The sequence below is a fragment of the Canis aureus genome, chromosome 8, assembly GCF_053574225.1.
Source record: "Canis aureus isolate CA01 chromosome 8, VMU_Caureus_v.1.0, whole genome shotgun sequence".
Classification (NCBI taxonomy): domain Eukaryota; kingdom Metazoa; phylum Chordata; class Mammalia; order Carnivora; family Canidae; genus Canis; species Canis aureus.
In genome coordinates this window covers 35,360,197-35,385,058 of record NC_135618.1, presented here as the reverse complement: position 1 = coordinate 35,385,058, position 24,862 = coordinate 35,360,197, and the positions used below count along the sequence as shown (strand labels likewise).

Here is a 24,862-nt window from a genome sequence, read left to right as displayed (position 1 = left end):
GGAGGCTCAACCAAGCCACCCAGGTGCCCCAACCATATTCTCATCTTGAAAACAAAACGATTTGCCCAAAATTAGGTTAAATGTGATTTAATACTTAAGCCTTTTTTTTTTTAAGATTTTATTTATTTATTCATGAGAGACACAGAGAGGCAGAGGCACAGGCAGAGGGAGAAGCAGGCTCCATGTGGGGAGCCCGATGTGGGACTCCATCCCCTGAACCCAGGGATCATGACCTGAGCCAAAGGCAGATGCTAACCACTGAACCACCCAGGTGTCCCAATACTTAATGCTTTATTGGAGTTTCTGAGAAATGAATTTACAAATGAAGCAATACTTTGATGGAACGAATGTTCTGTTCTGATGTAGGGTTTGGAAATTAGGATGACTGTCATCCTAACCAAACCATACCACCCCATCCCATGTGGGGGCACAGCCAGGACCCTCCCCTCCCCTCCCAGAGGAGCCACAGGGAAGGTGAAAGTTCTGTGACTGGTCAGGAACAGTCTCCTGGTGAAGAATTCATTGAGGGCCTGCTCTGCAGGGCAGACTGGACAAGGTGGGGTATTGCACTGTGGGATATTTATTATTTTGGTGGGAGCCTTTTTAAAAACATTTTATTCATTCATGAGAGACACAGAGACATAGGCAGAGGGAGAAGAAGCAGGCTCCCCATGAGGAGCCCAATGCGGGACTCGATCCTAAGACCCCAGGATCATGATGTAAGCCAAAGGCAGATGCTCAACCACTAAGCCACCAAGTGCTCCTAGTGGGAGCCTTTTAAAGCACATCAGGTTTTTTTTCTTTTTTATATGCCCATCATGGGACTCAAACTCATAACCCCGAGATCAAGAGTCACATGCTCTACCAACTGAGCCAGCAGCCATCCCTAAAGCATATATAATACATTTTTACTTAATAATTTATAAAATCTTGGATCCGATCATTTCATTCATGGGCATCTAGACTGACGGACTATCTATAAAGCATGTAAAGGTAATACTAGCTACTACTTATTGAGCACTTAGTATTTTATATCCAGAGATGGGATTGACTGAATGATTCCAAAATCAACCCTTGAAGACAGTGCTATTATCATCCCCATGAAATGGGTGAGGACCTAGAGGCACAGAGAGGGGTATTAACTTGCCCAAGGTCACACAGCCAGGATAGCAGTGGAGCCAAAATGCAATCCCTGGGCGGTCTAACTCCAGAGTGAACACCATTAGCCATGACGTTAGGCCACAGTCATTCTCAAGAGAAGAGCTGTGATGATGAATTACGGTGAAGCATACCATGGGACGGTGAATAGTAATTAATATGTATACAGGCATACCTCGTTTTATTGTGTTTTGCTTAATTGCTCTTCACAGATCATGCGTTTTTTTAATAAACTAAGGGTCTGTGGTGACCGTGCCTCGAACAAGTCTATCAGTGCCATTTTTCCAAAAGCTTTTGCTCACTGGTGTCTCTGTGTCACATTTTGATACCTCTCGCAATTTTTCAGTTTTTTTTTTAAGAGAGAGCACGTATGACAGCAAGCGAGTACATCTGCAAAAGCCGGTGGGGAGGGACAGAGGGAGAGAGAGAATCTTAAGCAAGCTCTATGCACACCACAGAGCCCAACTCGGTCGATCTCAGGGCCCTGAGATCATGACCTGAGCTGAAACCAAGAGTCAACGCTTAACTGACTGCACCACCCAGGCATCCCTCAATTTTTTCATTATTTGTCATGGTGACCTGTGACCAGTGATTTTATGTCACTATTGTAATTGAGGGGCATCACAAACTGCATCCATATAAGGTGGCAAACTTAATAAATGTGCACGCTCCGACTACTCCACCCACCAGCCTTTCCCATGGCTCTCCCTGGGCCTCCCTCCTCCGAGACACAACAATGTTGAAATGAGGCCAATTAATAACTCTACAAGGGCCTCTAAGTGTTCAAGTGAAAGAGTCTCACACTTTAAAGAAAAAGAAAGAGAGAGAGAGAGAGGGAGGGAGGGAGGAGGGGAGGAGAGGGGAGGGGAGGGGAGAGGAGAGGAGAACAGCCTTACTGCTGATATGGAGAAAGTTTTGGTGATCTGGATAGATGATCAAACCAGCCACCACGTTCGCTTCGGCCAAAGCCTCTTGTAGGGGCTAATGCAGCTGGCGACTTCACCTGGAAGTCGGTACGCCTGCACAGTGCAAAGGTCCTAGGGCCCTTGAGAATTGGGTTAAAACTACTCTGCCCGCGCTTTGTCAGTGGAGCAATGAGGCCTGGAGGACAGCACATCTGTTTACAACATGGTTTACTAAGTATTTTAAGCCCACATTTGAGACCTGCTGCTCAGGGGAAAAAAAAAAAATCCTTTCATAATATGACTGCTGACAATACACCTGGTCGCCCAAGAGCTCTGATGTCAAGATGTGCAAGGAGATGAATGCCGTTTCGTGCCTGCCAACACATCGACCCTGCAGCCCACAGATCAAGGAGTCATTTCAATTTTCATGTCCTACGACTTAATGAGAATTGCATGTCGTCAGGCTGTCGCTGCCTTGGCCAGTGACTCCTCTGATGGATCTAGGTAAAGCAAACTGAGAAGCTTCTGGAAAGGATTCACTCTTCTAGACGCCATCAAGAATATTTGTGACTTGTGGGAAGAGGTCAAAGATCATGAACAGGAGTTTGGAAGAAGTGGATTCCAGCCCTGATGGCTGACTTTGAGGGATTCCAGACCTCAGCGGAGGAAGTAACTGCAGATAAGGTGGACACAGCAAGAGAGCTAGAACTAGAAGAGGAGCCTGGCGATGAGGCTGAACTGCTGCAGATTCAGGAGACAGATGAGCTGCTTCTTAGGGAGTAAAGACAGTGGCTTCTTGCGGTGGCATCGACTCCTGAAGATGAGGTGATGGTTATTGAACTAACATCAGAGGATTTCGAACAGCATATAAACTTAGTTAATAAAGCAGCAGGAGGGGAGGGGGCACCTGGGTGGCTCAGTTGGTTAAGCGGTGGTGGACTCTTTATCTCAGCTCCAGTCATGATCCCGGGGTGGAGGCCTCAGGGCCAAGAGATCAAGCCCAGCATCGGGCTCTGGGCTCCGTGCTTGGCGTGGAGTCTGCTTGGGATTCTCTCCCTCCCTGCCCCTCCCCCTGCTCGTGCTCCCTCTCAATAAATACATTAAATTTTAAAAATAAGGGGATCCCTGGGTGGCGCAGCGGTTTAGCACCTGCCTTTGGCCCAGGGCGCGATCCTGGAGACCCGGGATCGAATCCCATGTCGGGCTCCTGGCGCATGGAGCCTGCTTCTCCCTCTGCCTATGTCTCTGCCTCTCTCTCTCTCTCTCTCTCTGTGTGACTATCATAAATAAATAAAAATTAAAAAAAATTAAATTAAATTAAATTAAATTAAAAAGTAGCAGGGCTTGAGAGGATTGACTCCCAATTTTGTTTTTAGATATTTTATTTATTTGACAGAGAGAGAGAAAGCACAAGTAGGCAGAGTAGCAGGCGGAGGGAGAGGGAGAAGCAGGCTCCCGGCTCAGCGGGGCTCCATCCCAGGACCCTGGGATCAGATGCTTACCAACTGAGCCACCCTGGCGCCCCTTGACTCCCATTTCTGAAAGAAGTTCAACTGTAGGTAAAATGCTATCAAACAGCATCGCTAGCTACAGAGAAATTGTGAACTGCCACCGCCACCGGCCTTCAGTAAATACGAGGAGGATCAGTCGGCAGGCCTCAACACCCAGGCAGGACCCTCGACCAGGAAAGAGATTAGGACCTGCTGACAAGTTCAGGTGATGGCAAGCATTTTTGCAATAAGGCACTTTTCAATCAAGGTATGCATTGTTTTCTTATACATATGCCATTGTATTTTTTACATATTCTCTACATATGCTGCATTTTAGACAAAATGCTATTGCACACTTTACTACAGTATAGTGTAAACATAAGTTTTGTACACATTGGGAAATGAAAAATTAACTCCTCACTTTATTGTGATATTTGCTTTCTTGCAGTGGTCTGGAACCCAGCCTGCAACCTCCCTGAGGTATGCCTGTATTTATAAAGGGTATCTTAATGACATGTGGAAGGACTTATGTCAAAGTATCTTAGGAACGCAAAATTACACATATATGATCTCAACTCTAAAATGTCTTCTTAGAAAAGAGCTGAAAGGAATTTATACATGCATATTTAAGATATATAAAAGGGCACCTGGGTGGCTCAGCCAGGCACTGGACTCTTGATTTCAGCTCAGGTCATGATCTCAGGGTCATGGGATCCAGCCCCACATCAGGCTCCATTGCCAAGCGTGGATCCTGCTTAAAATTCTCTCTCTGGGTGACAAAGCATGAGAGACTCCTAACTCTGGGAATCGAACAAGGAATAGCGGAAGGGGAGGTGGGCGGGGGGATGGGGTGACTGGGTGGCAGGCACAGAGGGGAGCCCTTGACATGATGAGCCCTGGGTGTTATATGTTGGCAAATCGAACTCCAATAAAAAAATAAAAACGAAAAAAAAAAGCTTCTCTTCTTCTCCTTCTGCCCCTCCCCCAACCCCATTCTTGCATGTGTGCTTTTTCTAAAGAAAAAATACATAAGTAAAAATAAAATACATAAATATATCTCAGACATGCAGATGATCAGCAAATAGTTATTGAACGTGGTAGACTCTTGAGTGGGCTTTTTTTTTTCCTTCTTCCCATTTTTCTCTAGTCTCCAAATTTCTCCAAAGAAAAACTATTTTCTTTTCAGAGAAAACTATTATGGCCTTGTGGTTTTGAAATTATTTGCTCTCAGTAAATGCTTAAAAGAAAAATTTCAGAGAAACTAAAAATCCAGAAGCGTTTTTTAAAAAGATTGAGAGGTTGTGAAGAAACTCTTCAAATTGGGAACACTAGGCCTTAGCACACCCCGAGAACATACAGAGAACGTGGAATGGATGGTTGGGCACACGAGGCCCAGGCGGGGCTGGGGGCCCTGGACCAGAAGCTCATGGCCTCCGACCCACGGCCTGCCACTCAGACCTCCCGGGCCTGTTTCACCAACCAGAAACCAGCCAGGGTGGCACAATCTCCGGGTTAGCGTTCTGCTCTCGGGTTTGGTTTTAGCATCTATCCACGAGTGGAACGAATTAGTACGTGATGCCTTCTGGAGGCCGACGGACCCCTGGTCTTGGCCAGGAGTGAGCCTGGTGGCCAGCGGCCCTCGGGAGAACTGCCCAGAGGTGCCTGGTGAGACGCAGAGGCGCTGTGCCCGGGAGAGGCCCGGGAGAGGCCAGTGCACAGGAGGGGACGAAGCCTGCCTCCTGCTGCCTCACCAGGCCAATTCCTCACGCTCCTGCTGTTCCAGGGCTAACAGCTGGTGAAGCGCCAGCCCACCTACCTCCCCACTCAGCAGCTGCAGCAGCATCCACAGGCTTCTGTCACCAACCCCAGACCGCAGACAGCACAGGGCACATTCCACTCTTCTTCTTTACTCGGGCAACACACCCCAGCAACTTCTAGGCCCAAGGAGGTAGTTGGAGACCATGCATCAAACACGAAGCGAAGCTAAGCTGCTTAAGCCTGGATTCCAAAGGCACAGGGTTGCTCCAACCCTCGTAAGAGAGCGTGCAGGTGGAACTTGCGGGTGTCCACACCACACCTTCTGCCTCCGTCAGAACCTCTGAGAGGAGGACCCGGAAATGGCATCTTAAGCAAGTTCCCCGGAAAAGCCTGATGTCCCAAGTTTGAGAACCACTGGCCTCAGGTCTGCTTGTGAGGGCAGACTCCCACGGTTACCCGAGGCTGGCAGTGAGGAAGCAGGAGGCGGAAGGAGATGCTAGCCGACACGTGGGTCTGACGGCCGTGTGCCCCACACCGGGGGCCAAGTGTCCACTTCAGAGGGCCTGGGGAGCAGACGCATCCCCCGCGGGCTTCTCCGCCCTCCCAGCTTCCTGAGTGAGTCTCCTGCGTGCACACTCCTCAGCCAAGCCCCGTCACCCCCAGAGCGGCTCTGCCTCTGTCCACATCGCTCCTGGATCCACCCTCAGCCACCCCCACTGCCAATGGCCCCCTCTCTCCCGACAGAGATCCCACCTGCCTCATTACTTAAATAATCTTTATTTCTCATGCACTAGGAAAGATGGGATCGTATGAAACACTGCATTTCACAGCAAAGGCCTCTGACCAGAACACAACACAGGGGACCAGGTGGACTCAGGTCTGGTCAAAACTCGGGACCAGAGTGGGGATACCGCCCTCAGGGCTGCTGGCAGCTTCAGATGCCCCAGCTGCAGCGGCCCCGGACACAACACAGGGCAGCCGCCCCTCCCACAGAGGCACAGGGAGCTGACACCAGAGGAGCATGTGGACCAAAGAAGGGACGGGGGGGCTGCTAGGCAGTGACTTGGTCAAGGCAGGGGTCTGGCACCTCCATGGCCCGAGTCGAGGGAGCCAGGGCTCTGCGCCCAGCTGTGCTCACCGCAAACCCGCCGAAGGAGCTGTAGAGACCCCCCGGCCCGTCTGCTCCTCAGCCACACATACACAAGACAACATCTGCCCAGGCGGGACCCCAAAGGCTAGAGGGGCCAGCCCCCCTCAACCATCCCTAGCCCCTGCAGACACACTGACGCCCACAGGACAGCCAGACTTCGGAGGTTCCTGGGACAGGGCCACCGGCGTGGCAGCCAGCAGACCGGAGGCCATCGAGTAGCCGAACCAAGACCAGGGCAGGGCAGATTCGGGGCACCATTTTCACTGAGGTGGCATGGGAACAGAAACAGGTCGGAGACGTGCAGGACAGAACAAAGTAGAAAGGACACATGCAGACACAACAGGGTGGGAGGGGCCGGAGGCTAAAACGTGGTCAAGGTGCCGAGAGGCAGGGGACACGGTGGGCCGGCCTCACTGAGGCCCCGGGCTGGTGGTGACCCCGGCCTCCTCTGGGATGGTCTCCAGCATCTCACTCTGGACAGCCTGTGTGATGAGCGCCAGCTCCTGGCACAGAGTCTCGTAGCGGTAGCCCACACGGATGTCCGGCACGTTGGTACGGCGGATGTCATTGCCCTCGGGGCCCTCCTTGGTATAGTTGGGTCCCAGCCAGTGGCTCTTCACCTGCAGTGAGCACGGGTATCAGGCAGGGCTGCCGCTAGCTTTGAGGGGCCAGGGCCAGCATCCCTGGGACCCCCCCCGGATGCAGAGGGGAAGGCGGGCACCAGGCTGCAGGCAGGTGGGTGCAGTACCTTGTGGGAGAAGCCGCTCATGAGCACACTGTTGCGTGCCAGCTCACACATGTCGCAGGAGCTGAGCTTCCACACCTGGGTGGCAATGCTATACTCCTCCATCAGTGGTTCCTGCACAGGCCAGGTTCCCTCAGACAGTGCACGCGGACCTGCCACCCAGTCCCCACCTCGCATCCTGGTACCCATGCCTCCCCGCCGCCCCCTCCACCATGGGATTTGCCACAAGACTGCTGCCCTCCACCAGCAGGGGGCAGCACCAGCCCTGTGACCCAGGTGCCAGTGTGGCCTTAGAGTCCCAGAACCATCGCGGACCTGGCCACCCTCTGAATTCTGACCTTGGTGAAGTGGAACTGCAGGGGATCATCCGTGGACAGCGAGACCATGAGACCACGGGACAGGTACTCAGGTAGTGGGTTCCGGTGGTAGCTGAGGAAAAGGCTGTTGTTGCTGAGCGGAGACATGGCGATGCCAATCTGGGCCAGGTAATACAGGTACTGCAGGACCGGGGCCTGTGTGGACAACAGTAGGGGAGGGCCTGTCAGGCAGCCTCAAGGCTGGGGAGGACACCTGGTTCTGGAGGGCACAGGCTGCCGGGGGTGGGCAGGGAGTCTGGGCTCATGTACAGCCAAAATCAAGCTGAGGCCTCAGGGTGGAGGCTGGCGTGTGGCGGGACCCAAACTGGAGGTTTGGGGAGGAGAAGATAAGTTGCTGAAGAGGCTCAAAGGGTTGAGAGGAAGGTGAGCGATCGGGAGGGGAAGCTGTGGGTGCAGACCCTGACCTTGCGCAGAAGCAGCCCATGAGAAATGTTCTCCGCCAGCATGAAGGCTGACACCAGGTGGTGGATGGGCCCGGCTTCCCCACAGTGCGGCCTCAGTACAAACGTGTGGAAGCCCCTCTGCCTGGGGGCATAAAGACGGCCTTAGCTCCCGTGCCCGGGCTTCTCAGCCCCCCGCCCCCAGTGATTGTGCAGACCTGGGACAAAGGGCCAGGAGTGGACTCTTGGCTGTGAGGGGGTGAGCCGTGGAGCCCTGAGGGCACAGAAAGAACTTGCTGGGTCAGGGAGTGGGGGACAAGAGGTGGGTCAGGGCTCTGGGGCCCCCAGGGCAAGGTGGGTAGAGACATCACACTGATGGAACAGGCACCTGCGCAGGTGGTTCAGCATGGCCATGTTGGCAAAGGTGTAGTATAGGTAGTAGGCGTAGGGTGGGTTGTCCTCCTCCACCCAAGCCTCGGGGAGAGGGCTCTCCAGGTTGAAGACGTGATTCTCGGGCTTAGACTCATCATCCACGCTGTCAAAGCCATCCACCTGGCACAGGTCCCTGGGGTCAGGCCCAGAGCTGTGGCTGCGCCTGAGGCAGGCCACCCCTTCCCCCTGCCCCCCCTGGCCTGGTGCTAGCCCCCCTCACGTGTTCCAAGAAGAGGTACAGCTCTGGGTGGCTGGCAGGGTGCACGGTGGCCTCAAACAGGGGCAGGAAGATGTTCTCCAGCATCTCCTGGAAGTTGGCCAGCTGGCCCTTGGTGCGGTACACGTCGCTGCAGCAAGATGTGTGCACATAGTATGTACAGGTCAGTTGGCGTGGGAGCTTGGCCCGAAATCACGGAGGGCACTGGACACTGGGTGGGCCAGGCTGGGCAGGTTCCACACGTGGAACCAGGGGGTTCTCGTCTACTTGGAGGGCTCGGCTGGGACCGGGGAGGATCCGCCACCCCAGGTGGGCAGAAGGTGGGGCTCTCCCCTCGAATTCCCCCCCCCCCACGGGCACCCCTGCTCCAAGGGACACTCACAAGAGGCGGGGCACTTGCACGAGCCAGCGCACATTGGGAGAGTGTACTCGGTGCTTCACGGCCCAGCAGGCCAGCTTGTCCCACTCATCCCTGGAGCGCCCGTAGATGGAGAGCCGCAGCTCCGCATTCTGGTATTTGCTCTCCTCCAAATCTGACATCACCTCCTGAAAGACACACAGGGGGTGATGTCACACCCACCCAGCCACAGCACCAGACTCCCGTGCGGCCAGGGGGAAGGCTGCTCACGGCTCACGCTTCCCCTGCACGCGGGCCTGGGCAGTGACTCCTCCTCACCTTGATAATGTGGGCAAAGTACTTTCCAGAAACCCTGTTGTCAGTCTTGATGAAGATCTCTCGGAGGACAGACTCCCCAATGGGGTTGTATTTGGCATTGAACTTGTCAAAACGATGGAAGGTGTTCCTGTCCTGGGGAAGACGGACAAGCCCAGGTCACCCCTGCCCCCGGTGCACCCAATGACCCAGTCCCTCGGCCCCTCCCCTGTGCCACCAGGACAGACCGCGTGCATGTCCAGCGTGTCCACACTCAGGTCATAAGCAGTGAGATTCATGCTCTCGAACACCTCCCGCAACGTCTGCTCGCGGCCCTGCTCCACATGCACGATCTCCTCCAGGTGTCGCTTCATTGCCCGTTTGATGAAGCGCAGCAGGTGCTTCTGGTTCATGCAGGACGAGGCATGGATGTGTGTGTCCACCTGGGGCAGGACAGGGTGGGCGGTTGCTGGGTTCCCTGGAGACTGGGAGGGCCCAGGGCTCGGGCAGTGGGACGAGAGAGGAACCTTCCACAAGGGAGGCCAGGCAGGGGCGCAGGGCCGGATGCAAGAGAGAGGACCCACCTTCCGGATGTTGTAGAAATCTCGGTGTGGCACCTTCTTCTGGGCGGCCAGCTCCTTCATCTCGTTGAGCAGCACGTGCATCTGGAATTTGGAGCTCAGGTACTGTAGCCGGCGGTAGCAGAAGGACTTTCTGGGCAGGGAGAGAACAAAGGGGGGGGGGCTCTGGGCCACACAGACACGCCTTGGGAGGGCCTGGGTAGCAAAGCAGAGGGGGGCAGGAGAGGGGTACACTGAGGCAACAGATGGAGGGAAAGTCTAGGACTTGGTGACCATGAAGGTGGTAGGAGGTGTCTGTGGCAGGGCTGGGGCTGGATGGGCCAGGAAGCCAAGTGTCTGGGACAGGCGGGGACTCACATGGGGCCATTGATTATCAGGGCCATCAACACATTGACATCTGCCACGAATTCCTGCAGGTCAGGGTACGGCAGCTCCACCTCTGAGCAACTGGCAGGTAAGCAGAGCTCGGTGAGGAGAGCAAGTCACGTCCCACAGACCCTGCTCAGCCAGTGCAGTCCCCACACAGCTCCCCTCTACACACCCTCCCAAGCCAGGGTACCCCCCACACCCGCTTACTGCTCATCGGCTTCCCTGCGGGTGTAGACATGCACCACGCCCTGCACCATGCGCAGACCCAAGCCCAGGTCCCCAGGCATGGTGCTTGGCTCACAGTACTCGTATGGGTGCTGCTCCAGCGCAGGGGGGTGCACCGGGGCATCTGCAGGATGGGGAGGGTGGAGTCAGGGCCAGGGATCTTCCAGGCCACCTGTTGCCTGGCCCAGAGGCCCCACGGAGGGTGGGAGTTCCTGCCCGTTTCCACCCACCATGTGCCGAGAGAGGCGGGAATAAGCCTGGGTGGGAAGCCGCAGGCACGGTGGAGGCTCCTGGGCACCAAAGCTCGGGGAGTCTGGGACAGCAGGGTACTTGGAGTAGGGCAAGGATGGGGGGTCCCACCAGCGGACACAGGGGTGTCAGGGCCCTGCTCGTAGGTCCGCGTCTCCAGGGGCTTCTCAGCCAGCTGCTGCAGGTACCGGCGGGTCGTGGGGCAGAAGCTCTGCAGCGACAGGGCCATGTACTTCTCCCGGATGAAGAGCGCCCGCACCACACTCTTGGCTGCGTCCAGCAGGTCGGTGAACGGCACCTGGAGACAAGGACACGGGGCTGCTTTCCTTGGTCTCAGCCCCAGACCAGGCTCACTTCTTCCCCCAAAGCCTGACCCTAGAAACCGTGTATCAACCAGTTCCCAGCCAGACCCTGTGCCCCTCCAGTTTTTGGAAAGAGAAATGCCTCCTCATTTAGCTACACCCCATTCCCAGGCTAGGGGAGCCCACTGGTACACCGAGTCAAGGGGTGGTGGAGACCCAAGGCCCACACTGACCCCACACTTCTCCTCGCCAGAGATGGTGACCCGCTGAAATTCTCGCTCTAGCACCACGTCTCTTTCCCGTAGGCCCCGGTCGCCTTGCCCCTCACCCTTCTCCTTGTAGAGCCTATAGGGGGACAGTCCAAGGGAGGGGGCTGGAGCCAGCAGCAGGACAGGCCCCAACCCATCCCCCACCCCCCTCCGTGCCCCTCCGCCCTCCTCACTGGAGGTCTGAGTCACTGTCTGTCTTCAGGAAATCTTGCTTGGCCCGAAGCAGGATGTCTGGCTCCAGCCTAGAATTGAGAGGGGCAAGACGTCAGTCAGGTGACAAGGGATGGCCCCTATTCTCGGGGCCCTGCACCGTGCTGGCTGCTGAGCACATGTTGGTCCTCGTGGCTGCATGGGGTCACAGAACCCTGCACCCACCCTGCACTGTGGGTGCTCTCTTGCTCTACCTTAGAGATGAGAAAGCACATCCAGAAGGTGAGTGACATGTTTTAGGCCACACTGGTGGGTAGAAGACAGAACTGGAACTCAACAGCCTGACTCCAAAGCCTGCACTTCACACGACTGTTCTATGCTACCCAAAAGAGGGGGCAGGATGGGACAGGGACAGAGACACGGCTCTCAAAGTGCCCAGACAGAGACAGGCACTGGGCACTGTTCTGTGCCTCCTACCCGCCCCGCAGCCATCTGGCTGTGCCCCCTCCGTCCCACAGCTGCCCGGCCGTGCCCCCCCACCCCGCAGTCCTCTGGCTGTGCCCCCTCCGTCCCACGGCTGCCCGGCCGTGCCCCCCCACCCCGCAGCCGTCTGGCTGTGCCCCCTCCGTCCCACGGCTGCCTGTGGACTCGGGGGCTGGGGCCTTACTTGACATCCTGGCTGATCTGCCTCTCCAGGCGCTGCCTCCGCTCCTCCAGCTGCTCAATGGGGCTCTCCTCAGGGAACTCGTACGGGGCGCTGCGGAGCTCGCTCTCAGCCAGGGAGCGGCTGAACAGCTCCTGGGGGGGAGAAGGAAGGGTCAGTGTGCCAGGCACTCGGCCGCCAGGCCCTCCCTCGTGGAGTCTAGGGATGGGGTGAGGGCAGCAGGAGCCAGAGGTACCTGGGAGAGGCTAGGGATGAGGGCACAGCCAAGCGTGAAGTAAGGGGACGGCTGAGATGGAGGGGTGTGGGGAGCAGAGACAGGGCATGGGGACAGCAGTGGAGGGACACAGGGTGAGGTGTCAGGCGATACCTCGGCGATCTCCTTGCATTTGCCATCCATTGACGTGCGTAGGTCGAGTGGGAAGTGCTTGAGGCAGGGGGCAGGGCCTGGCAGGGACCGGGCAGACTGCAGCGGAGGGGCCCCCAGCCCACCCCGAGCCTCTGTGGAGACAGCGATGCCAGGGTCAAAGGGTGGAGGGCAGGGCCTGTGTGCACTGGGAGCCCTGGGCCCCTGCGTGCCCCAGGCCTGTCCCAAACAGAGGCTAGGGCCTAGAGAGTGGGCAGTCCCTCCTCGGAGGCTGAGGAGTGGGCCTGCATGTGGCTCCCAAAGGACCTCACCCTCACTGTCTGGCAAGGGGCCCCTCACCCCCTGCAGGCTCAGGAGTGGGGGTCCTGAGTCAGCCTCGAGGGCCAGTGGATTTGCTCACTCCAGAAGTAAGAATCTGAATCCTGGACTAGGGGCGCTGCCTCAGTGAGCAGGAGACCTCCTACAGACACATCCACGTGTACATGTTCGGGTGTGCGCACACACCGCACACACACCTTAGTGCTCACTAAGGACCTGGTGGCTGTGCCAGCAATGCCCAGGCCGCAGCTTCCAGGGCAGGCAGGCTGGCCGGCCAGGATTAGACCTGCTTCTGGCCCCAGCAAGCCTCCTCTCAGAAACCCAAGGCCTGTGCCCGACATCCCAGACCTGCAGAGACCTACACTGGCTGCCACTGGGCTCTGAGCTGAGTGCCAGCCCCCTGGGGCAGAGGAGGAGAGGAAGTGCAGGACCTGCCTGGCAGCAGGACGGCGACCTCCTCCCCAGGGGCGTGCCTCTCCCCCAGGACCCCAGGGCTGCCAACACCGGCCTGGCCCCAGCCTGCCCCTCCCACTGCTGGCTGCCCCTCCGAAGGGAGCTGCCACAAACAGTCTGCGCCACTCAGAGGCCCCAGGATCTGGGCCGGAGGCCCCAGGGAGGGCCCGGGGAAGGCAGGCAGTTTCGAAGCCAGGGTGTCCCCACAAGGAGGGCGGCACTCCTCAGCGGCACGACCAGGAGGCTGGCAGTAAAGGCCGTGCAGGTGAGGGTGCTAGTCTCGGCTGGTCCTGAGCTCCCAGCCACCGCAGACCCTCCCTGGGCTCCAGCCCCACCCTCCCGGCTAGGAAGCTCTCCACACCCAACTGGGCTCTCCCAGACTGCTCTGAAGGTACTCCCTTCCAGCACCCTCCTTTCCCCTCTCCGCCGGGTCTCGGGGCCAGGACTGGAGGCTCTGCCCAGGTGGCGTGCACCTTAAAGTCTGTGGGCTCACTTCACGACCCCCCCACCCCCGAGTTGGGTTACAAAGCTGGACAAAGGGAGGAGGAGGGGCCTGCCCTGGATCTAGGATCCAGGACCCAGCTCCCCCCACCCACTCTCCCTAGTGCCTGTCTGGATCCTACCTGCAGAGTTCGGGCGGCCCCAGCCAGCAGCCCAGGGCCCCCTGCCCTCCGGTTTGCTGAGTGAAGCTGTAGCCAGTCCCCCAGGACAGCTCAGGGGCCGGCACGGGCTGTACCAAGTGCAGCTGCATGCAGGGGAGACCCTAGGATGGCAGTGAGCAGGGGGCTAGGGAAGCCCAGGGGAGCCAGAAATCAAGGCAAGGAGTATCAGAGTTGGGAAATGAAAGGAATCTCAGAAGGGAACAGGGCCTTAACCTCTCCAGTACCAGAGTGGAGCCCCCAAGGGGGTGGAGCAGGGTAGGCCAATAAGGCCAGGGCAGTCTGGGGGGGGGTCAGGCCTCCTCCAAAAGCACTACCCTGGGGACTGGTGAGCGGGTAGGGCCAGGGTGGCCAAAGGATGGCGGGGAAGGAGGGGGGTGAGCAGCCCTCCTGTGTGTGCACAACACTCCCAGGCCAGCTTCCCCTGCCCGGGGGCCTTGTTTTGCTCACCACTGTCCCCTGGGGCTCGGACTACGGGGTCCCCTGGGACAAAGCATCTTCCAGGGTGAGAAGTTGGCTGGCAGTGAGGAAAGTGAGTCGGTCCAGATAGAGACCAGTTGCTGAGCTCCTCTGCTGCCCATGGGGGCTGACTCACGGCTCCCCAGGCCTCCAACCTCCTTTCTAAGCCTATCGCCAGGAACAAACTGTCCAGGAGGAGAAGTGTGGGAGATAAGGGACTAGAATTTGGAGGACTTGAGTCTGAGTCGGACTCTATACCCACCTACTAACGGGTCCCTGCCTCGCGGAGGCTTCAAGTCCCGTCTAGAGTAGGGTGATAAGCAGGTCCTGCCCTGCCTAGCCACAAACTGCCGTAAGGCTAATGGAGATACGGTCTCCAAGTGGTCCGTGAAACACCATATTCTGGGATTGTGAACTCCTGAGACCCTCCAAACACCACCTATAGTGCCACCTACCAGGGAGGATGGGAGGTTCTGCACCCCGTGCCGGCCAGCACAAGCCAGCAGTGAAGAGCAGGAAAGAGAACTTGACACAGGCAGAGATGGGGGGAGGAAGGTGACACTATCTCATACTCAGAAGAGGGCAGAGCAGGAAGAGAAAAGAAAGATGGGCACCTACTCCACACCCAGGGTATAAGCCAGAGCCCAAGGTCCTCACCTGCCCAAGAACCTTGACCCTACACAACTCCTGGCTGCTTCTAGACCCCAGCGGGGCGGGGGGGGGGGGGGGGGGGGGAGGGGTGTGGCCCACAGACTTCCATGGCTGGTCTCAGTCAGGTCAGCAGGAGTTGAATTGAGGGTCCTATTTTCAACCTCCTCTCTTAGCAGAGTGACCCAAGATCACAGAAACGCTGGGGTGACCTGGACAGGTTCCAGCAGCTGGAGCCATTCCTCCAGGCCCCTGCAAAGGGCTGCCGGGTTTCACTAGAGGTGATAGTAGTAGTAGTAGATAGGCAGTAGTCTCCACACTCCCTGAGGCCAGGCCTAGAACACCCAGCTTCCTGCCTGCTGCTCCCTTCCCCAGAATCTATGCCACTGCAACACACGCACGCGCACACACGCACACACACACACACACACACACACACAGGAGCCAGGGGAGACTGCTCCCTCCAACCAAGGTCTTGCCACCCCATCTACCCTCTCCCCAGGAGCCCCCCTCACCCACTGCCAGGACCACCTCAGGAGAGAGGCAGGGACGTGCCCAAGGCTTTGACCCATAAGTCTCAGATGCTCTCACTGGGTGACCACCCAAAGATGTACAGACCTAGCCCCAGGGGACACACTCTGGAGGGCTCAGACCTGGCACAGAAAACAGACCCTCAGGACAGTACTGACCTCTGGTCAGTATTTTCAACAGCAGAAGAAAATACAGGAGGAGGAGGATCTGGCTATAGGTATAGACAGCTGCTGAGGAGAGGGGGAGAAGACACTGGCTTGACCTGGTCACCAGAATGGAGGCGGTCCTTCCTTAGCCACGAGGCCTGGGGACAGCAGACAGCAGGTAGCTGGCCCTCAGCAGGCACACACTCCAGCACCCACCAGGCCCTCAGGGGGATGGACACAGCCCCACCATGCTGCCTGCTCCAAATGGTGCAGACATGCCTCCCAGAGTGGGAGCCAAACCGAAGGGTGCAGGAGCACACACAGGCAGGCAGCCCACGGCCCGGCCTGAGCCCCTAAAGCAGGCCTGGCCCAAGGACACCCCGTACTGAGGAAGCCCACAAGCAAAACCATGAATAGCCAAACAGCAGATGATGGATACAGTTGAGCCCCCAGCCCCTGGATGCCTGGCAGCGGTGAGTGTGCCCTAACAGCAGACGCCCACCCCACCCCAGGAAGGGTTTTGGAGATCTGGGGTCTTAGGAAGAACGAAGCACAGGAGGACGCCTGAGCCTGCTGGGCAAAGACACAGCCGCCAGCAGTGTGACCAGCCCACGAGCCAGTCAGTCCCACACATCTCCCTCTCCATTCACACACGCTCCACATGCAAACAGTCTTAGCACATCCACACGCTGACACGTGTGCAAACACACCTCTTGCGGCACCCACACCTGCGCTCATTCCTCTCAGAGGCCAGCAGCCGCGTCGCTGAACCTGTCACCTCCCACTGTACCTCCGTGTCCAGAGCACCTCCCTAGCCAGCTGTCCCGGGCAGAGGACTAGGAGGGGCGCCGCCCCAGGCAGGGTGCCCCAGGCAGGGTGCAGGACAGGGGCGGCCCCTCCGTCAGGACCAGCGGCCCGGGGCCAGCCGCGGGGGGAGACCGGTGCCTGGGGCTGGGCAGCACTCACCTGGCACTGCAGAGGCGGCCTGCACGCTGGCCAGCTTCTTAAAGGGGTATTTGGCCTTGGGGCTGCCGGGGCCGGGTGGGTTGGATGCCATGGCTCGCGCCGCGGGGACGGCGGGGGCACTCGGAGGCGCACGAGCGGGGCCCGGCCCTGCCACATCCAACCCCTTCCTCCGCCCCGCCCCCAGCGGGCCGACCCGTGCAGGAAGCAGAAGCCCCGCAGGCGGAAGAGGCCCTGGCCACGATTCCTGAGGTTGTCTAGGCAACCTCGGGAGGGGGCCTCCGTCGCCTCCCTGCGCCCTCCCTCGGCTCCGCAGAGCCCGGCGCGCCGCGACTGCCGGCAGGCGGGCGGGGGAGGCGGGGTGGAGAGGGGCAAACCGGGAGGGGCGGGCCGGCGCCCAGCACCGCCCCGAGCCCTCCGGGGCCCTTGCCCCTCGCCAGGCCCTGGCGCCCCGGGGTCCGAGTCCAGCTAGCTGGTCCGGCCGGCCTGGGAGAAGGAAGACCATAAACGGGAGGCCAGCGCGCGCCCCAAGCTCGGAGCGCACCGCTCGGAGCGGCGGGCCCGGGAAGCCAGGCCCTCGGGGGCACCGGGCCCCTCGCTCCGCCAGCCTCCGGGCCCCAGGGCTGGTCCAGCTCCGCGGGAGGGGGAGAAGGGAGAGCCCCGGCCCCGTAGGGAGGAGCCTGTCTTGGGAAATTCCACTGGCCGGCAGAAGCTCGCCTCCAGGAGGGCAGGGAGGCCAGGGGCAGGGGCTCCTGGGGCGCTTGGAAACGGACCCCGGCGACGGCGACTCGCCCGTGTCTCGGCGCTCGGGCTCGGCTCTCCCAGGCCCGCCCCGGAGAGGGCGGCCGCCTTCCCCAGGCCCGCAGGCCGTGCGGAGACCCCCACCCCCGCGGCACCCAGGCCCGGCACTTCTCGGAGCCTGAGCCCCTCCCCCGACGCACGCGCGCGGACACTCACCTGAGGCCATGCTGCCCGGGGCCCGCGGGGTCGGGAGGCTGCCCCGGGGGGGCCGCGGTCGCCGGGGAGCGGGGCGGGCCCGGGACCCAGACCCCGGCCAGGTCGCTCCGAGGACCTCTGCCCTGGCGCCGAGATGGATGGACTAAGAGGGTCTCCCCAGATTGCCCGGAGGCGGGACGCAGACCCGGGCCCACCCGGCCTCGAAGACCCCCGACCCCCGCTCTGTTCTCAGAGGCGAGCAGCCCACGTGCTCCGCAGAGAGCAGGACCCGGAACTCGTCTGGGCTTCGCCGCACGCTGCGGGTGTTCAGGGTCGGACGGCCGTCGCGGGGCCCTGGGGGAGGCACGCAACAGGTGCGACCCCACCGCGGGCTCTCGGCGCCCCGAGCCTCCCGCCGCCCCGGGCCTCGCCGCTCGGCAGCCCCGCCCCCACCGGGCAGGCCCCGCCCCGAAGGCCCCGCCCCCGCCGGGCAGGCCCCGCCCCCGCCGCGTTCCGCTTCCCCGCGCCACGTGGGCGTCCGCCCCTCCGCAGTTGGCCCCGCGGGTCTGGGCGAGTCCTGGGCGTCAGCTTCCTCCTCGGCGACCTGGGTGGGGCGATCGCGCTCCAGGGAGTCACTGTGAACGTGAAGTGTCAAGCACCTTTGCTCCGTGCCTGGCACAAAGTCGGTGGGCAATGAAAGAACTAGAATTGTCGCAAGATTCATTCACTTTTAGAAATCCTACCCTGGCATTCTCACTCTAGTTCCTGTTTTCTTCCGGCGGGAGCTGATAGCAGGGTGTGCCCTGTACTCTGGCTCCCCTTCCCGCATTTACTAATGTATTTATTGGTTAAAAGCTTAGACTCTATACCCAGAATGCCTGGGTTCAATTCCGTACTCCGCCTACTTTGTGATTGACTTGGGAAAGTTAACTGGACTCTGTGCTCTATCTCTTTTGGAAAATGACTGTAAGAGACCCTGCTTTGTATGGTGTTCGTTAAGACAAATGAGTTCATGTAAGTCTAGTGCTTACTGGGTATCTACCCCAAGGATACAAATATAGTGATCCGAAGGGGCACCTGCACCCCAATGTTTATAGCAGCAATGTTCTCAATAGCTAACTATGGAAAGAGCCCAGATCTCCATCAACAGATGAATGGATAAAGAACATGTGATACATATATATACACAATGGAATATTACTCAGCAAAAAAAAAAAAAAAAGAAAAGAAAAAAGAAATCTTGCCCATTCCCAATAAAGTGGCTGGAACTAGAGGATATCATGCTAAGCAAAATAAGTCAATCAGAGAAAGATAATTATCATATGATCGCACTCATGTGGAATTTAATAAATAAAGCAGGATCACGGGGAAAAGAGGAAAAAATAAAAGAAGATGAAATCAGAGAGGGAGACAAACGATAAGAGATAAGAGACTCTTAATCAGAGGAAACAAACTGAGGGCTGCTGGAGGGGTGGGGGTGTGGGGTGATTGGGGTAACTGTGTGATGGGCTTTAAGGAGGCCTGACTATAATGAGCACTAGGTGTTATATAAGACTGATGATTATATACCTCTGAAACCAGTAACACATTATATGTTAATCAAATTTAAATAAAAATTTAAATGTAAGTGCTTAGAACAGTGCCCGGCCTGTAGTTACTACTCAGTTAATATCTGTGTCTTATTCTTGCTATGACCTTGGCCTTGGTTCCCTGCTGACAGCCTCCCGTGGTGATGATCCTCCTAGCACTTATAAAGAAGTGGAGCTGGGCTGTTTGGGGAGACTGTAGACACCCCACCCAGGCAGCACCCCCATTTCCAGGTGACAGTGAATCCTACCTAAAGGGAACTTGCAGGGGAGCCCTAAGACTTCCCTGAACATAATTAAGTGTATTAACAGCAATTAATCTTTTTTCTATTCCTCCACCTTGTGGGAGCCTTTTGTCCCCCACACCCAGTTGTACTAATGCTGTTTGTCCAGTTCCTCCCAGTTCTCACCACCCCCACAGCCAGATTCCTCCCCAAACTCTGCCTCCCCCACCTTTCCCCAAGCTGGATTCTGGACCCTGAACCCAATGATCCATGCGTATCTGGTGTCACCTCTATTGATCTCTGTTCCTCAGCTCTGGGCAAACTCAAAAAACCATGGCCTCCATACACATGGGGGTGGAGGAGTTCACCTCACAAAGAAGCAATAAAACCAGTCAGAGACCATGTTTACCCATCAAATTAGCAAAGATTAAAGGGAAAAAAATCCTAATGCAGGCAAGAGTGCGGTGAGATGGGACACATACACTACTGTTGGACACCAACAGCGACATAATCTTTCTGAAAGCCATTTGCTTCATAACTAATCAAGAGTCTTTAAAAAGTTCTTATTATTTGATCCCGTAATTCCACTTTCAGGAAACTGTTCTGCTAAAAAGAGCTGCCAGAAAAATATGCACAAATTTGTTCATTACTGCAATGTTTATCACATAGAAAGACTGGAAACAAAGGTCCAACAATAGGAGGATGTTTAAATTTTGTCATATGCATGCAATGAAATACAACCATTAAAAATTGTTCTTGGAGAATTTCATGAGGTGGAAATGTTTACAATGTAAAGTTGGGTTTAAAAAAATGAATGTAAAAATCTGTACATACAGTATGGGCCTAAATATGTGACATATATGCATAGAAAACAAACACACCAAAAAGTTTACAAATGATTATCTGTGGGTGGTAGAATTGAGAATCATTATTATTTTATTTTTTTAAAAAGATTTTATTTATTTATTTATTCATTCATGAGAGACACACAGAAAGAGAGACAGAGACATAGGCAGAGGGAGAAGCAGGCTCCATGCAGGAAGCCCGATGTGGGACTCGAACCTGGGTCTCCAGGATCACACCCTAGGCTGAAGGCAGAAGCTTAACCGCTGAGCCACCCAGGCGTCCCTTATTATTTTTTTTTAAAGATTTTAATTTATTTATTCATAGAGACCGAGGGAGAGAGGCAAAGACACAGGCAGAGGGAGAAGCAGGCATCATATGGAAAGCCCCACGTGGGACTCGATCCAGAGCCTCCAGGATCACGCCCTGGGCTGCAGGCGGCGCTAAACCGCTGCGCCACGGGGGCTGCCTGAGAATTATTTTTTCTAAAGATTTTATTTATTTATTGGAGAGAGAGAGAGAGAGAGCACGCACACACACTCGAGAGACCACAAACAATGGAGAGGGAGAAGCAGGCTGCTCATTGTGCAGGAAGCCTGATGTGGGGCTCAATCCCAGGACCCTGGGATCATGACCTGAGTTGAAGGCAGTCACTTAACCCACTGAGCCACCCAGGTGGCCCAGAATTGGGAATTATATTTATTTCCTTCTTTATACTTATCTGCATTTTAAAAATTGCCTACAATCATATCCATTACTTTTATAATCAAGAGAATAGAAAAAAAAAATAAAACATCTGTAATAGGCTCCACCCCCCACCCCCAACAGACTCTCCTAGGTCTTAACCCCAAATTAAATCAGTCTTGGGATCTTTAGGAGTTTTGAAGCCATTGGGCTCTCAACAATGAATAACAGAAAATTAAAAATCAGGCAGTAGGTAACCATGTAGAATGTCATCTGCGTCCCGACAAAATGCAAATTTTGACATAGTTTTAAGGGGTGGTATTTAAGCACTGAGCCAAGTCTCATTAGGATTCCCCCATTCAGACCTACATACCTAACCAGCCCATAGGTGGCGATCCCTGCCCTCCACCTTACCCAGGCAAACCGGTTCACAAGTCCCTTCAAGCTCCTCCCTAGTCCCATCTGCAACACACCCTCCACCCAGTAACCCTCCCCTATTTCAGGCCACTTGGTACACCCTCCCTGCTAGGAAGTGTGTCCTGATTACAACAGCTACGCATCGATCTCCCCACCTACACAACACCAGCAAAAAAATCTCAGTGGGGTTCACTGTCGAGTAGAACAGTTTGGGAAATGAAAGAGTGAGTCATCCCCCTTGGCCTCCAGCGTCTTTCATGTTGGGTTCTAAATGTTTTCTTTGAGCCTCTGGGATCTTCCCTAGCTCTAAACACAGCTTCCTCTCCTCCTACCATATTCACCAGATGGTTCCTTAAATGGCCCTCCCTGAACCCCAGGGCCCCAGTCAAGTGTGCTCCTTAATTCTCTGAAGAACGCTTGCTTCTATTAGCCTCTGGCCTGCAGCCCACGCTGAGGTCAGCCTCCCCCCCTGGGCCAGACTACTCTGCCCACACCGGACTGGGGAGGGAAGGCCGGCAGCCTCACCCAGATCCTCGGCCACAAGTTTCCCAAAGCATCCCCTATGCCTAGATCCTTCTGGAACCACACTGCCCAGCTCCCGTGCCTCAGCTCTTCCAAGCAGCCGCCCCGTCACCCCCGACCTATCCGCCAACTGTCTAGTCACACGCAGCTGTATCCACCTGTACTTATGTCTTCAAATGGTTTTAGCCACGCCGCCACCGAGGCCCTGGCTGGCTAGCCTCAATGCATTTGCTGTCCTCTCCCCGGGGCTCGGCTGCATCCCGCATCCCGTTTCTCAGTCTTCCCTGAGCACAGTTTGCGCCTCGGGCCTCCAAGCCTTCTCTCGGGCTTTCCTCTCCCCAAAATGCCTTACCCCCGTTTCTATTGTTGTTCTGCTTCTCTGTTGAAAGTCTGTTCATTTTAGTCGCTCCCTCCTTTCTTCTACAGAATTTTTCAGTCTGACAGTTAAATGTGTGTGTAATTGTCTTTTCTACCAGGGGTGGAGGTTAGGTTCTAAACAGCTCAGAATTCTCCAGCACAGTGTTCCTTTAATTAAACATTCTCTGTGAATTTGCCCCTCCTCTTCCTTTGCACTGGAAGGTCCTGAAGGCAGTTCCTCATTCATTTCACCCCCACTGCAGCCGGGATGAGGCATGAGGCGTTACCCACAGTCTCCAGCACTGAGGGGAGAACAGATCCTGAGATCTCCCCTCAGCTAGGCAGGCAGGACCAAATTTGTTGGGAAATGGTGAGTCTTCTGTCAACCTGATTTGGCTATCAGGATTCCTGAGCTCTAGCTGATTCTGATACTAACCTGTTTCTTAGTGGGAGGATCATCTTTCTGAGCTGCTAAATGGGAACAGGACCTACATGTCTTCCCTATTCCACCAGGAACTCAAATGCAGTAACAAGGTACAACAGCTCAGGAAAAGCACAGGAGTTGAAGATGGAAGGCAAGAGGTCACTGGTGTCAAGATGGGTCAGCACACTTAGGGGCCAGGCGAGGGTCAGGAGCTCCCTTACTCAGCTTTAGTAGTGGGAGGGGGAGCCCAGCAAACTAGGAAACAAGTAGAAGCAGCCCTGAAGCTTGCAGAGGTGGTGGCTGAAAAAGGAACAGCTTGGGATCCCTGGGTGGCTTAGCGGTTTAGCGCCTGCCTTCGGCCCAGGGCATGATCCTGGAGTCCTGGGATCGAGTTCCGCATCGAGTCCCGCATCGGGCTCCCTGCATGGAGCCTGCTTCTCCCTCTGCCTGTGTCTCTGCCCCCCACCTCTCATTCTGTATCTCTCATGAATAAACAAATAAAATCTTAAAAAAAAAAAAAAAAAAAGGAACAGCTTGAACATTTTCCCCGTGTGTGGAACAAGTTAGTGGTTCCTTTAACAACGCAAGGGCTACTGTTAGCAAGGTCATGCATTTGACTTTTTTTGTCCAAGTATTCTTTACTGGCTGCTTATGTCCAGGTGAGAGAAAGATCACCTGACTTGTCTGCTTATTATACTACATGACCTCGAACAAATTTCTGAACCCTCAAGTCTCAAGTTATCTGGTCTGTAAACTGGGGACAGAGTAGTTACCTTGAAGTTAGTGTGAGAATGAACTGAGAGGAGCCACATAACTTGTCTAGCAGTTCCTGGCAGTCCCCTGCTCTGAACAGAGGCAGCTTCGGCATAGCTCTGGCCTGCGTGTAGGCTACCAATATTGTGGGTAGGCTAGGGCAGGGCTGGGGAGGTATGATTACTCAAACTTTATAACGAAGATTCCAAGACAGTCACAATTTCAAAGACACTCTCCTGTTTTCTCTTAAGTCGAGAAGCACTTGCCAAGTTCTGATTGGGAAAAACATGATCACTATGGAAGGCACCTTGGTGGCTACCTATTTCTCCATCAGCCCTGAGAGGCTGGGCTCCAAGCCCAGAGGTTCTCAGCCAGATACTCAGATATGCAACTGAAAGGTGGTGGAAGGAAGAAGATGCTCAGCAGTGGCTCAGGCCACCTAGAAGGTAGGAGATCCAGGTGCTACTGCCCCCTTTCTCCATCCGAGTGTATATGGGCCACTGCAGCACATTTCTACTCGAAAAGGAAAGGAGCACATTAAACCCTTCGAACTCAAGTTAAATCCTCAAGTCTTTGGATACACATTAGAATCACCTGGGGAAATTTGGCTATCTTCATGTCCAGACTATATTCCAGACCAATTAGATCAGTAGGCTTTTTAAAGCTCCCTAGGTAAATTCCAAGTTACACCAAAAGTTGAGAACCACTATTCAAGATCTTTTCTTTTTTCAAACTTGCCACATGATGATAATCACCTATATTGGCTTAAAATAGCTTCTCAGTCTCTGAAATTAGCACCATTACCGGAACATAGTATTTCTAAAACACACCTCATTTTTTTTAAAGATTTTTATTTATTTATTCATGAGAGACAGAGAGAGAGAGAGAGAGAGAGAGGCAGAGGGAGAAGCAGGCTCCCTGCAGGGAGCCCAACATGGGACTCGATCCTGGGTCTCCAGGATCACGCCCTGGGCTGCAGGCGGCACTAAACCGCTGAGGCACCCGGGCTGCCCTAAAACACACCTCTTTAAAAATATACAGGGTATCTTAGTATCTTTGAAATCTGAGTGATCTTCCAATCAGTGATATTGAAGATTTTATGACACACAGAAATCAGCATCTCAGGTGATCCTCACAATTAGGCAGGTTTGAGTAAAAAACAGTTCCCTCTACTTTCTAGAGAAGCACTTTGCAAATGTTAACATCCTTAGAGTCACCTGCAATCCTGTTACAACACAGGTTCTGAATCAGAAGGTCTAGGTTAAGGCTTAAGATCTTGCATTTCTAAGAAGTTCCTAGTTGATCTGTGCTGGGCCAAGACCATTTTGTGTCACATTTTGGGTAGCAAAGTTCTGAAATGTCTTCTTCTGAGGAGGCTCCACCAACAACTCATTTAATTAAACTGAAATAACTGGTATAGAGAAATACGACCAATGGAGAGAGTCTTCGATAGGTCTGAGAGGCAACTGCTGGACTGCACTCTAGCATTTCTCCCCAGGAAG

General features: G+C 55.5%; 1 protein-coding gene across 5 annotated transcripts; it reads right to left on the bottom strand.

The window, feature by feature from the left end:
* Nucleotides 1–6,069: 6,069 nt before the first annotated feature.
* AMPD2 (adenosine monophosphate deaminase 2) lies at nucleotides 6,070–17,990 on the bottom strand. Of its 5 annotated transcripts, none has more exons than XM_077905767.1 (18): nucleotides 17,572–17,990; nucleotides 12,441–12,571; nucleotides 12,077–12,207; nucleotides 11,433–11,501; nucleotides 11,224–11,335; nucleotides 10,800–10,986; nucleotides 10,422–10,563; nucleotides 10,203–10,292; nucleotides 9,849–9,978; nucleotides 9,513–9,707; nucleotides 9,289–9,420; nucleotides 8,995–9,158; nucleotides 8,616–8,742; nucleotides 8,352–8,515; nucleotides 7,988–8,108; nucleotides 7,545–7,718; nucleotides 7,210–7,320; nucleotides 6,070–7,081 (listed from the first exon to the last, which is right to left on the bottom strand). In XM_077905767.1, the coding sequence occupies exons 1-18, from the start codon at nucleotides 17,579–17,581 to the stop codon at nucleotides 6,872–6,874; spliced, it is 2,400 nt and encodes a 799-aa protein (XP_077761893.1). In that variant the 5' UTR covers nucleotides 17,582–17,990; the 3' UTR covers nucleotides 6,070–6,871. The 5 variants fall into 5 exon arrangements, 4 of the variants coding, with proteins under 4 accessions (XP_077761893.1, XP_077761891.1, XP_077761895.1 ...); XM_077905765.1 differs by lacking the exon at nucleotides 17,572–17,990 and adding an exon at nucleotides 16,618–16,911; XM_077905769.1 differs by lacking the exon at nucleotides 17,572–17,990 and adding an exon at nucleotides 13,832–14,048.
* Between the last annotated feature and the right edge of the window lie 6,872 nt (nucleotides 17,991–24,862).

Coding starts and splice junctions, on each gene's coding strand:
- AMPD2 (XM_077905765.1), bottom strand. CDS start 16,708: ATGGCATCCAACCCACCCGGCCCCGGCAGCCCCAAGGCCAAATACCCC. Junction 10,293..10,421: donor CGCAGGGAAGCCGATGAGCA/GTAAGCGGGTGT, acceptor CTTACCTGCCAG/TTGCTCAGAGGTGGAGCTGC. Junction 9,421..9,512: donor ACACGCTGGACATGCACGCG/GTCTGTCCTGGT, acceptor CGTCTTCCCCAG/GACAGGAACACCTTCCATCG.